At 43.6% G+C, this 13783-nt stretch overlaps 1 protein-coding gene across 8 annotated transcripts in view; it reads left to right on the top strand.

The window, feature by feature from the left end:
* ZNF536 (zinc finger protein 536) overlaps nucleotides 1-3863 on the top strand; it is a 448820-nt gene extending 444957 nt beyond the window's left edge. For all 8 annotated transcript variants that reach the window (XM_027516035.1, XM_027516032.1, XM_027516034.1 and 5 more), the window contains one exon: nucleotides 1074-3863. In XM_027516035.1, coding sequence (XP_027371836.1) covers nucleotides 1074-1318 — 245 coding nt within the window. In that variant the 3' untranslated portion in view covers nucleotides 1319-3863. The remainder of the gene's footprint in view (nucleotides 1-1073) is intronic.
* Nucleotides 3864-13783: the final 9920 nt, after the last annotated feature.

The raw sequence follows: 13783 nt of genomic DNA, 5'->3' as shown, positions 1-13783 counted from the left end.
CTGCTGCCTCCTCTTGAAACAGAGCATCCCAGATCCCTCCAGCTTGGCACTTCCACTCCACCGAAGAGCAAGGCTTGGGGAACATCCCTCTCTCACCCCACCCCAAACACACTTCCTGGTCACGCTTGACTTGTTTATCAGTAGAGTTGGTGGGGACATGAGGAAGTGAACTGGCTTGGAGATCTGAGTCAGCATCCCAGATAGAGGAATTTATGGGTCTTCTGGTATGGAGCTAGGGTCACAAAGTCTAGTCCAGGGCTCAAATCCACCTTCTGTCTGTTCTCATACAGTCTGTGGAGCTAAGAATGGTTTTTACATTTTTAAATGGTTGGAAAAAAAAGCCCAACAAGAATAATATTTCATCACATATGAAAATTATATAAAATTCAAATTTCAGTGTCCATAAATAAAGTTTTGAATTTCATCAACAAAAAGTTGGAAATTTATTTCCTCTCTTGTTATATAAGTATCTACGTCATATCTTTGATCTTGGCCTGCACAGTCTAAAATCCTTGCTATCTTACTTTTTATAAAAGAATTTCCAGGTGTTGGAACTTTCTTTTCTCTCACCTAGAAAGGCTGAATTAAAAACCCTGTCTAGGATGGAAAGATCTTTTAAATCCTTGTCCAAGTTATTATTATTATTATTATTTGGTAACTTATTGTTTGAGGCTTTCCTGGAGGCTCAGCAGTAGAGAAGCCGCCTGCCAATGCAGGAGACATGGGTTCAATCCCTGGGTTGGGAAGATCCTCTGGAGAAAGAAATGGCAACCTGCTCCAATATTCTTCCTGGAGAATCCCATGGACAGAGGAGCCTGGTGGGCTACAGTCCACGGGGTCGCAAAAGAGTCAGACATGACTTAGCAACTAAACTGCAGCTTATTATTTATCCAAGTAAGTTATTACTTATCCAAATAGATATATTGGCTGCATCTTTATCCTTTGCCATTTGACGTTTGCAAGGCAATAACACTGCTGATACTGTACCGGTAATAACGATCATGGTCCTTTGAGCACTGGGAGCGGGGGAGGGGTACGCAGCAGAACTGACCGGCCACTCTTTCTGCCCGTAGGTCACAGGCCTTTCCAGTGCCGCTACTGTCCCTACAGTGCCTCTCAGAAGGGAAATCTGAAGACCCACGTCCTCTGTGTCCATCGCATGCCTTTTGACAACAGCCAATACCCCGACCGCAGGTTCAAGCGCTCCAGAGTCGACTCGGAGGCTTCTGGGAATTTCGAAGACCCCGCAGCTGTCAAGGCGGGGAGCTCAGCAGAGTTAACGGAGGAAGGCAGCAAGGCCCAGGAGGAGCGCAACTGAGCCAACCAATTCGGAGATTGCAATATTATTTTACACAGTTTTCAGATTATGCATCTGGTAAAAGAGTTTGCTAACTGCATTCCAAGGGGAAAAAATCATGTACAACCCCCCACTAGTGTATAGAACATTTAAAAATTTTTAAAAGATATCTATATATATATTAAAAAAAAAAAATCCCCAGCCCTTGAAAATGGCTGCTAAACTGTTACCCGGCAACAAGTACTTCCAAACAATGCAGGTGGGAGAAAAGGGATTTCAGAAATGCTTGGTGTCCTCTGAGCTCAAGAAAGCTGGGGGGCCCTTTCAATGCTAGAGTCGCCTATGTCCAAAAATCAAGCTCTTAACTGCAAAACGATGCCATCTAAATGATTTAGTGTTGCCTTGAAGATGGAGGGGCTGTGTTTTCATTGTTGAAAACACCTCTATAATCTGACACCAGCTGCTGTCATCTGCCTCGCACCCTAATGGGATGTGTTGGGAGGCAGTCGCGGTGCCAGTCAGACTGGAGCGGTCACTGCAGAGAAAATCAATTCACGTGGTGTCGTAACTGCACTCTTGGAGAAATCTTAGCCGGCCCGCAGCCAGCGCCAGGGCAGACCAGCACTGCAGAGGCTTGCCATCTTCAATGTGCATTTTTAAAAAATCCACAGCCAAATGAGTCAATGGTCAGGAAGTGTCTGCAGACAAATATCCATTGCAGGTTTGATGAGTAATTCCTTTTTTTAGATCAAATTGCAGTATAGAAGGAAATGCTTTTTCTTGGTTGTATTTTTTTTTTCTTTAATTTTTGGAGGAATTTGCAAAGGTTGCTAATAAAAAAAAATAGGGATACATGATATCAAATGCTTAGAACTAGCCCACCATACTCACAGAAGGTGCTGGTGAAGAATGGAAATTTACATAATAGTAGAAAGATTGTTTTTATTATGATTTTTAAAATGTTACTTGAATGAAGGCTGCTCCAGTCCTTATTATCAGATTTTTTTCATCCGTTAGTTTTTGTAAGTGTCATAGACATGAAGCAAGATTTTCTTCTCCAGCAAGCTCTTATGAAATAGCTTGTATTAAAATATGAATCTAAAGATCCTGCTCTCTATCACTAATGAAGAAAACTGTTTAAGTTAAAAATGTCTGTTTTTGTAAAACAAATGTGTTCTATATTTTTGTAGATTTTAGATTTTCTACTGATTGGATACTCCAAATTTATCAAGTTCTGCACCACCCAGAGGGAGATTTGGAGGGCCAATAATGAAACACTTGACTCATTTTTTTTAACAAACAATTTATGAAGACTAGTTAAGGGTTTATTCTTGAATCTGCTAGTGTGGCGTCAGAGTTCAGCCTCTTAACATATTTCCTTTGAGTGACACGAAATTGGTGCTGTTGCTTGTGACGGTGGAGAAGTACTGAAGTATTAACTTCTTCTAAGACAAAATTATTCAGACTTTAAAAAAAAAGATCGATATTTCCTTGCAGGCTGGGAGCACAGAATAAAACCCCAGGGCCTTAAAAACTTCAGCTCTGCCTACAGCAGTTTACAAAAATACTAAACTGCAATCAATGTAAATAAAATGCTTTGCTATCCTGAGACCAGAAGGAATCTCAGGCTAATAAGGAATCCGGTTTGCATATGCTGTCGAGAGGGTGACATCCACCCGGGGTTTCAGTGTAAACGCAATCGCTGTACAATGTGGACCCATCTGGCATAGAGCAAGCTGCTTTCTTGTTTTTCTAGAATAGTTCTCACTGCCTTACTTAAATCGAGTTGATAAACTTAATGCAACTGTTTCTATGATCCTAGAGAAAGGACTGAAATGTTATTGAAAACTTTCCGACTGTAGTAAGCTTTAGGATTTTAACTGCACTACTGTGTTTGGTGACTGTGCCAGTCGCTTGCTTTCTGTGTGTTTGCCCCCGCCTTTGGTATCTTAGCAGAGAAAAAGATAAAAAAGAAGAAAAAAAAAGTAAAAAGAGGAAAAAAAAAAAGTGGAAAAAAAAAACCCCAACAAGAGCCACATTCCATTTCTAGCACTTCGGGCGCTCTTTCCGTACCCTTTTGTGTCTTCTGAGCATCGTCGGATGCGACAGGCAATAATTCTGTTTGTGACACTGGGAACATCCCCTCTTCTTTGTGGCGTGTGTGTTGATTCCATTTTGTCCAGTGCTACTGTCCTTATTTCCCCCCGACACAGGCCTTCTCTCCAGAACATTTGTAACTTGTAATACAAACAAGTGACAGCCGCAGTGATGCAGTGTCAGTTTCTGAATGTCATCAGGTTCTCATATCTAAACATGTCAAGTTTTTTCCCTGTAACTTCTGTAGTCTGTGATGCTGGTCATAATACTGTCTACATTCCTACACAAAGAAAAAAAATCTATCTTGGAGGAAATCTGAGATCAATAGAGTAGAGGATTTTGTTGCTATGCTTGTAACAAGTAGAAAACTTTGTATTTAAAGTTTATTCTTGGTCATTATTTATTATTATAATACATCAGTTGACAGAACTTTATTCTGGTATAGAAAGTATTAAAAGTTGTTTTTTCAGCAATGACTGTTTTCTTTCTGCTGTTAGAATAAAATGTCTTTGAAGCAGTCCAGTTTTATCCAGTGTTTTACGCAATAAAACCTCTACCTCTGGAAAAAAAAAAATACCCATTTCTTCCTATTCGCGTATGTTTACTAGGAGGAGCAAAACATATTTTTGTAGCTTTGTCAGACTCTGGTAATGCTTGGTCAAACCGCACTTCTAACAAGAAGCCCTGTAGTATTCTGTATGGTTGGTTCCCATAGCCTGATTCTTTTTCAAATTTCAAGCTGAAAGTGTATCACTGGGTGTACAAACAGCGTGTGTAAGTGTGTGTGTGTGCACACACCAAGTGCACATGTTTCTATGAAAGCTTGCAGACACTGGTTACAGTGAGGTAATACCCATGCCAACACCAGTGCTCCTCATATTAAAGTAATTACACCAGACACTTAAAGCATTGGGATCTATTATTCTCTTTTACTGGTAGCAAGTTTAAAAAAAAAAAAATTAAAAACAAGGAAGTCTTTTACCTCCGATCAGAGGACAAGCTAAATTCTCTCTCCAGAAGCAAAGGAAAAGAACAAAGAATAATAAAATCTATGGTTTCAGGGCTACATAAAAAGCAGAATTCTGACACTGATCTTCTCAGGTTCGGTGTGCGCCCCACCCTTGATGTGCGGGCTTGCTTTTTGACTTGTTTGTCGTTGTTAGTGGTGGCATGGTTTCAAAACCAAGCTCCCGTGGTAAATGCTGCAACTCTGGAATAGGTCAGCCCCACCGAAATGCTGGAGGCAAAGGCATCCAGCCATGCTATAAGAATCTATAATCACCGGGTTTCTTTCAGGAGGCCAAACTGTTGGTGTCCGTGGATAGGAACAGATGACAATCCTAAGGGTCTGTTGTCACACAGCAAAGGTGAGTCATGAGGGGTTACTGAGAGATCAGGAAAGGGACGCATTAGGCAAGGAAGGTTGATGGAGGGGCCATGATTCCGTATACACGATGGATCCAATCCCAAATGCTTCCAGGGGCCAGGCAGGACACCTCAGTGGCAAGAGGAGGATGGTAGGAATTTGCAGCGGGGTCTCAGGGGCAATGAGAAACCCCGGCCCAGTGCCTCATCACCAAGACGAATGTGGCATCAGGGCTTCTGAGTTTGCAAGTGACACTGGACCCTTGGATTTTGAGCAGTGTCTTAATTTTACCTATTGGCTCAATATGTGTATTTAAAAACTGTGTGATAAATAGATGATCAAAATGTGGCTTACACACACATTTGTGATTTCTTTTTTCTTTTTCATCATGGTTTAGCACAGGAAATTGAATATAGTTCCCGTGATACACAGTAAGACCTTGCTGCTTATCCAGTCTACGTATATGTAACAGTTTGCATCTGCTAACCCCAAATAGCCAATCATTGTTCCCCTACCTGCCTCCCTGTTGGCAACCACAGTCTGTTCTCTACGTTTGAGAGTCTGCTTATGTTTCCTAGATAGGTTCATTTGTCTCATATTTTAGATTCCACACGTAAGTGATATCTTCTGATGACCTTTGTCTCATTCTGACTTACTTCATTTAGTATAATTATCTCTAGGTCCATCCATTTTGCTCCAAATGGCATTATTTCATTCTTTTTTATGACTAATATTCCATTTATATATATGCGCACACACACACACACATCTTCTTTATCCATTCATCTGATGGACATTTAGCTTGTTTCTGTGTTTTGGCTATTATAAATAGTGCTGCTATGAACACTGGAATGCATGTATGTTTTCAAATTATTGTCTTGTCAAGAATGGCATATTATTCTGCTATGAAAAGGGATGGAGACATGACACAGGCTACAGCATGGGTGAGACTTGAGAACACTGAGCTTAAGTTGAAGAAGCCAATCACAAAAGAAGCCAGTCACATACTGTATCCATTTATAGGAAATGCAACAGGCAAATCCATGGAGACCACACATAGGTTAATGGTGGCTGGATTTGGGGAGAGGGGAGAATGGGGAGTGACTGATGGCTAAAGAGTAGGATGTTTCTTTTTGCAGAGATAAAATGTTTCTAAAATTAGATAGTGATGGTAGTTCCCCAACTTTGAATATACTAAAAACCACTGAGTTGTACACTTTAAGATGGTGAATTTTATGGTATGTGAATTATACCTCAATAAAGCTATTATAAAGTAAAATATAAAACTGGAAGGAGGGCTTTTTAAGAAGCATCAGTATATATTTCCATCAAAATATTTTGAGCTCTTAAAGAGTCATAGACAATTGGCATCAGTATATATTTCCATCAAAATATTTTGAGCTCTTAAAGAGTCATAGACAATTGGCAGATTATTAGTACATTGTAAAAAAAAAATACAAAATTGGGGTGTTCTGACTTAAATTTGAATCCTAGCTATACTACTTACTGGATACTTGATCTTGAACAATTTAGCCATTCTGAGTTCATTGGCTGTATATGAAAATTATGAAATTAAATTTCGATAAAGTAGGGGAAATTATATGTAAATTTATAAAGGACTCTACAAATGTTAGATTGCTGCTATTGTGGTGAGATAAGCCATGTCTATATTTGAGATTAATTTCACCACAAAGCATTATACACTAACACCTCTGTGTTTTGAAAGGGCTCTCCGGTGGTTAGGTGGTCATGATTCCTCCACATTCACCTCCTTCAGACAAAACGATCCTGGACAACTGTCTTAAACTTTTTGTCTTCCAGCTTTCTCATTTGAAAAATCAGTATTTTCACCACTTTCTTGCCATTCTCAGGGTCTTGAGGGTCAGATAGGGAAAGAATGGGATGCAGGAGAAAAGAGTTGGTCCTGGGGTTAAATGTCATTCCACTCACTTGTTTGATGAGAGTTTACAGAAGACCTAGTGTGTGCCAGGCATCAGGCCACAGGCTGGAGATACAGGGGTGAGTCAGAGACCATGCCTACAGATCCCTGTCTAAGGAGAAAACAGACTTCAATTTGATAATCACACAAGTAAGTATAACATATGTGGAAGAGGAGATTCAGAGATAACACATCCCAGAAGATTTCCCTAAGTGGTGACAATGAACTGAGATGTGAAGGACAGGGTGCCGGGTGGAGAAGTAGTGCAAGGGCTGTGTGGGCTGGATGGGGCTCCGGAGGGCTTGTCTCCACCTCTCCGACCTATGGGATCCGGGCAGGTCATTCCAGCTACCCAGATCTGCTTCTTTATCTGTGAAGCAGAAATGGTACCCACAACAAGACTCTTTCTGAGCTTATATGAGCTAGCAGTACATAACTGCATTACAAGCTATGCAGAGAGCAAGCTAGGTACCACCAGGTTCCAAGGACTGTTACTGAAACTGACACCAGCTAGAAACTCACTTGAACACTGAAATGTAGTGCATTCTGCAGATGCATGGCTTTCTGACTTGTCAGAGGTCAGCAATATAGGAGTCGATGTAACAAGATCCAAATGCCTTCTTCAACAAATTTACAGGATCCCAGACAACCATCAGTCATCAGTCACACCCAGGGGCCTCGGTCTTTTGGAAAGGAGTGGGTGGGTGTCTCCTGGGCCCAGTTCAAGGTCTTTCCATGGCGCCAGTCCGTCCGTTCATGGATGCCTTGGCTACAGTGGCAGCAGCACCATTTGCTGGGGGAGTCTATGTAGGATGACAAACGCCCTGATTTCCCCAAATAAAGGGATTCCCAGGTCGCAGAACTTCCAGTACTAAAAGTAGGACAGTCCTGGACAAACCTGATGGTTGGTCAACTGGGTCCACGGCTACTCTCTGCAAAGGCACACATCCCAGCTGAGCCGAGCTATTGCTGCCCTTTACCCAGGAGGCTCCATCGGGAGAGCCAAGGGGCTCAGAGCATGGGCTTTGCTAACTCGAGACTTGGGTTCAATTTTCCTTGCCACAGTACCTTTCCTATAAGGGTGAAAGGTGACAAGGCTCACACAGCACTCCACACAGTGCTTGGCACATGGTCCTTGTTTACATACTCTCTGTTGAGTGACTGAATGAATAGATCTCTGATCCTGCTTCGACTAGGTGGGGAATGCCTCAAATGTGAATTTCTCATCCTAGCAGCCGGAAACTGCTGAGCTGCTGATACTCAGTGTTAAGATACTATTTTGTGCTGAAACTTTTATAAAGATGATAACCCTGCTGTCTCTTGTAGTTTGGGATTTGCACACTTCCCCCTCTCTGTTGAACATCTGTATTGTAACAGTATATTATGAAAACCTCACCTGGTGTATTGTAAGCACAATCCCAAGGAAATTAGTGTTAAATATTGTGATCTTCTTTTCAAGATAGAAAGGCTGGGCCCGTTCCACAGAACTAGAGGTATGTTTCCATGGGGAAGGAAAAAAATTCATAGTGTAATGCAATATTAAAAATGTCGCCCAGCTGAGCATTCCATGTAGGGCCTTGTGTAGAGTTTTAATCTCTTCACCTGTTGGTGTTAAGAGAAAAGAGAGATAGAGGGAGGGCGGGAGGGAGGCAGGGAGGGAGAGGAAGGGCTTATGTGAACAGGGAAATCACAAGCAAAGAGGAGGGGGAAAATTTAAATGATCCCAGACCGAACTGTTTTGCTGTTAATACAGAAATACAGTGCAAGACACATTTAATGGGCTCTATTTTTTATTATACTATGCTGAATAATTAAGTTTGAGGCTAAGTGTCACATGGATTTATCTTTTAATTAAAAAAGCATGGTTCACGCATATTTGAGTGGTAGTCCAAATAAATGCAATATAGAAATTTATGTTTGTTTATCTAGGTGTTAATTACCTAGAGATTGTTCTGGATTACTTCTTTTTATAAAGTGTCATAGGCTCGTGTCAGAACGAATAAAGCTTGCCCATGGAACCTTATCAATTTGCTAACGATAGTGCTGGTTTGACCTGAGGTGGAGGGGCCAGGGGAAAACTTTGGGGATTGTTATGTACACACACGCCCCCATTCAAAACCACACCAAATAAAACAGTCGTTTTAGAAAATATTTCTAGGACATAAAGGCACAAATATATCTTCGTTGTTTTACAGCCTCTTGTCCACAGCTATTTATAAAACATGTGATTATTTATGCATTGGGTTATGAGAAGTTCGGCTAGGAGAGGCCGTGAAGGCGGCTCCATCAATCCAGTTACCTGAACCCCGGAGAGGTGGAGGGAGGGTTTCTCAGCAGAAATGGGGCCGGACAGGAAGTTGGCTGCTGTGATTTGTCTGAAATATGTCAGCCTCACTGCCTCTCCCAGAAAGGGCAGACAGGGAGAAAGAGGGATAGCAAAGTTGAGGGTAGAGGTCACGTTTTTTAGAAACAAGGATGCACACTGAGAAAGCAAAAAGCAGAAGCCCCCACAAACTGCTCCTCATACCTTGGGTCAGTTCCTGCCTTTATCTTTGTTTACAAAATGATTTTTGGTGGCAGGTCCGCTGGAATGGCTTGGTCAAAAGGTTCAACTTCAAAGAAATAGGCGTTGCAAGGGCAGGAAGAATTCCAAACTGGTCTGGGGATGTCTAAGTTGGGTGCGCTCCTTTGTTCTGCAGGTTTGTTTGCCTTGGTTTTCTGAGTCGCCCGGCCTCTTCCCACTGCGCACCACGCCTCCATTTCTGACTATCAGATCTCCAGAAAATCAACAAAAGTAACTGCGGGTCCTGTCGGGCTTCCCCTGGCTTGGTGGGTCGCCCTCCCCGGATGCAGGGAGAACGGGAGAGATCGAGATGGGGACGGGCACTCAATTGTGATTCTCTCCCGTCCAAGCTGGCAGGGGAGCATCAAGAACCCCCAAACAGCAAACCAGCCCAACATGTAAGCTCTCGGCTGCGAAGGGTTTCATTTTCAGTTTTTCCTCCTGCCGGGAGACCTGGCGGACTGATGGGGCGGGTCACTTGGCAGCGCGCCTGGAGAGGGGCGTCGGGGGTGGGGGGCGGGCCGGCAACAAGGGGGCGCGGCGCCAAACGGTGGCGCCCGGGGCCCCCCGAGTCTCCGCGGGGCGGGGGCGGGTTTTTCTGGCTCACACCCCGAACCGGCCTCTGACCCAGCCCCTTGCCCTAAGGTATCGAAGGAACCTTAGCCTAAGGAGAAAGCGCCCCCGCCCCGGCCGCCCCAGGCTTGGTCCCCAGGGCTCCTCTTTTGGCGACAAATGCCCCAAAGGGACTCGTTGTGGCCTCTGGCCCAAGGAGGGCGCGCGAGTCCTCAGGCGCCAGCTGAGCGTCCCATAACCGCGGGCAGAAATTAATGCCGCATATTTTAAAAATTATTGATACTTGAACTCTGATTTCCTCCCAAACTGCTGCTCATTTCCTCCCCAGAATCGTTGTTACCAGAACTGGGGCCCAGGAGCACTGCAGGGTGGAGTGGGGGTGTTGCTGGGAGGTCACCCATTTGTGCCAGATGCTGGGGACCCAGCACAGGCCAGGATCCTGCCCTGGCTTTCCACTCCGCCCTCAGTGATTTGTGGGAAAGTGGAGGGTGGGAATCCTTTTAGATCTGTGATCAGAGAAGGTCCTTAGCATTGAGCGTTTTTGAGTGAGGACTTGCTGGCTTCCAGCGTGCCCACCAGAGCCTTATTCAAAAAGAGGGCCCTGAATTGGGAGTATCCAGCAGTGAGGTGTTTGAGGGCCCAGATTTCAGAGGCTGTAAAAGAAGGGGCATGCAGGGTTTTGGGGTAGAGGGCATTGGTCTGGAATGACATGGAGGATCCGTGTGCCCAAGAATATCAACTTCCTTTTCAAAAGTTAAATAAAAAATTATTGAGGTGAAATTCACATACGTAAAATTAACTGTTTTAAAGTGTATGGTTTAGTAGTATTTAGTAAGTACACTCGCAATGTTGCACAACCATTGGCTCTATGAGTTCCAAAACGTATTTATTACCCGAAAGAAAACCGCACACCCACTTATCAGTAACTTTCCATGTCCCTTTCCCCATCCTCCAGCAATACACAGTCTCCATGGGTTTACCAATTCTGGATATTTCATATAAATGGAATCATTCAATATGTGAACTTTTGTGTTTGACATGTTTCACTTAGGGCTTCCTGGTGGCTCAAAAGGTAAAGAATCTGGCAGTAATGCAGGAGAATCAAGTTTAATCCCAGGGTCAGGAAGATCCCTGGAGGAGGTCATGGAAACCTATGCCAGTATTCTTGCCTGGAGAATTCCATGGACAGAGGAGCCTGGTGAGCTACAATCCATGGAGTCACAAAGAGTCAGACACGATTGAGTGACTAATACTTATTTCACTTAGCATAATATTTTCAAAGTTCATCCACGTGGTAGTATGTAACAGTATGTTATTCCTTTCAATGATTGAATAAACTTGTATGTTTATACCACATTTTGTTTTTCTGTTCATCCATCGATGGACATTTGGGTTATTTTCACCTCTTGGCTATGTCACATAGTACTGCTATGAACTTTCTCGTGTAAGTATTTGGGTATCTGGTTTCAATTATTTGGGGCATATACCTAGGAGCGGTATTGCTGGCTCATTGAGAAATTCTATGTTTACATTTTGAGGAATCACCAAACTCTATCAGCTTTTTAATTCAACAAATCAGATCGTTCTCAGCTACACTGCTTAGAATGGCTTCCTCTTAGGTTTGAATAAATTTCATATTCCTTTGAGGCCCTACATTATTTTACCTTATCAATCTCTCGAACTTCATCTTCCATCTCTTCCTCAGTTACCTTCCTTCTCTAGTCAATGTGGTTTTTTGCACTTCAGGCCTGCCAAACCTATTCCTGCCCCAGGCTCTTGGCGCTTATTTTCTCTTGCCCTTTCCAAGCTGGACACCTTCCCTTTCTTAGGTTATAACACAGATGTCGCTCAGGGAAGCTTTCTGTCACCACACCCATATGTTCCTGGCCTCTGTACCACCCCACAGTTCATCATCTTATTTCTGTCTTTTTTGTGGCAGTAATAAATTACTCCCTAGAAATACCTTGTTTACCTCATGGTTTACACAATGATAGTCTGCTTTCCTCAGTGGAATGTAAATTTCATGAGATGAGGGACCCATCAGAGCCCTGGTACAAGTAGTACCTGGTACAGAGTAAGACCTCAAATAAATGATTATTGAATAAATAAGAATTCCCAGCCCAATTATCCTTGATAATAATCCCTGGAGTGTTGTTGGAAATTTTGTTAACTTTAAAAAAGTTCTTTCAGCAGTCTCCAGAAATGAGGCCCCAGACTAAAAAGAATATTGACTAAACTCAATGGCAGACCAGTGGTATTCTTGAGAACTTGAATATGGTCCTTCTTACTTGTAGTATGGGTATGTGTCTGTGGGTGGGCAGAGGAGTGGGCAGCCCATTGCATTGATAAAACTGGTCTGATACCCCCAGGCATTGGGCTCATATGAGACCAGCTGCCCAAGCTCTTTAGAAGGATGCATAGCTGCCAAGTGGGTAGCTGCAATCAGAAGCTTGATTCCAAGTCTGTATCTGCTATGTCTTTGTCCCTCTGAGCCTCAGTTTCTTTATCTGTTAAAGAGGCTGCTAACATGTGCCATAACATGTACTGATATGAGAGTTGGACCATAAAGAAGGCTGAGCACCGAAGAATTAATGCTTTCAAATTATGGTGCTAGAGAAGGCTCTTGAGAGTCCCGTGGACTGCAAGAAGATCAAATCAGTCAACTATAAAAGAAATCAACCCTGAATATTCATTGGAAGGACTGATGCTGACGCTGAAATACTTTGGCCACCTGATGTCACAAGCTGACTCACTGGAAAAGATCCTGCTGCTAGGAAAGATTGAAGGCAAAAGGAGAAGGGGCATCAGAGAATGAGGTGGTTAGATAGCATCACCGACTCAACTGACATGAATTCGAACAAACTCTGGGAGATAGTGAAGGACAGGGGAGCCTGGTGTGCTATGGTCTATGAGGGCGCAGAGTCGGGACAGAACTTAGTGACTGAACAATAACAAAACACGTGCTGTGCAGACTTACTGGGAGCCACACATGAGAACATGGGGAAGTGCTTTGCAAACGGAAATGCTGCACACATCAGTTGTTACCATAGCTGCTAATGTGAAAAATATGTGTGCCCTGCCCATGCCAAGGTGTGGGCAGGGAGGACAGAGCCCGGCAACCTGGTCAGCAGCTGCTGCGGCCATCCCAGCTCCCTCTCCCACCCTGTTGACCCTGGCCACACTCATGTCTGTGACCCTGGGGTCAGCGCCTCCTCTTAATGCCTTTCCATTTCTCAGTTTGCTGACTGGGGTGATTTTCGGTGAGGTCCACATAAATACTTCAAAAATAATTCACGATGAAGAGGAATGCTTCTGGAATGGATGATGGCACGACGAATTAAACGCTTTATAGGGCTGAGCGTAAATTATTTTAATGCATGTAATAGATCCGCCCAGGGAGACTTGAGCCCTCCAGGTCATGCCTCTGTGCCCCCAGGGCCCAGAGGGTGGTGGGAGCAGGTGGCTGGGAGCCTGCTCTGCTGGGGCGTGAATCATCTCCCTCTCCAAAGACTTATTTTGCCAGCACTTAGGTCCCCCCAACCTGAGGAAAGGATGGGAGGCCTGACGTCTGGCCGGGCAGAGCCCGGAGCCAGACGAGTCAGTGAGAGGGCAGTTGTTAGCAATGACAACAGCCTGACTTACACCTCGCCTTCCATTCATTGTCTGCTCCTCTTGAAGAGGGTGAGGTATGGTGGCGTGCAATATGAAACCAGAGAGTTCAAATATTTTGTCTCCCGTGACAATTTTGAGTTGCAGGATGAACATTTCAGTTCAGACCATCAACCAGCAACATTTTACATTTAGACTCACTGCACGTCAGTAGAGAGAGGAAGACCTCTTGGAGATGATTGTGTCCAACACACCCATTCAAGAGACGAGAAAGCTGAGAGCTCAGAGAGAGATGCAGAATTTTGTGCCCCAGATATAGAAAATAAACACACTGTTGTA

The sequence above is a fragment of the Bos indicus x Bos taurus genome, chromosome 18 (assembly GCF_003369695.1).
Source record: "Bos indicus x Bos taurus breed Angus x Brahman F1 hybrid chromosome 18, Bos_hybrid_MaternalHap_v2.0, whole genome shotgun sequence".
Taxonomy (NCBI): Eukaryota; Metazoa; Chordata; class Mammalia; order Artiodactyla; family Bovidae; genus Bos; species Bos indicus x Bos taurus.
The sequence above is the reverse complement of the archived record's forward strand: the minus strand, read 5'-3'. Positions and strand labels throughout refer to the sequence as shown.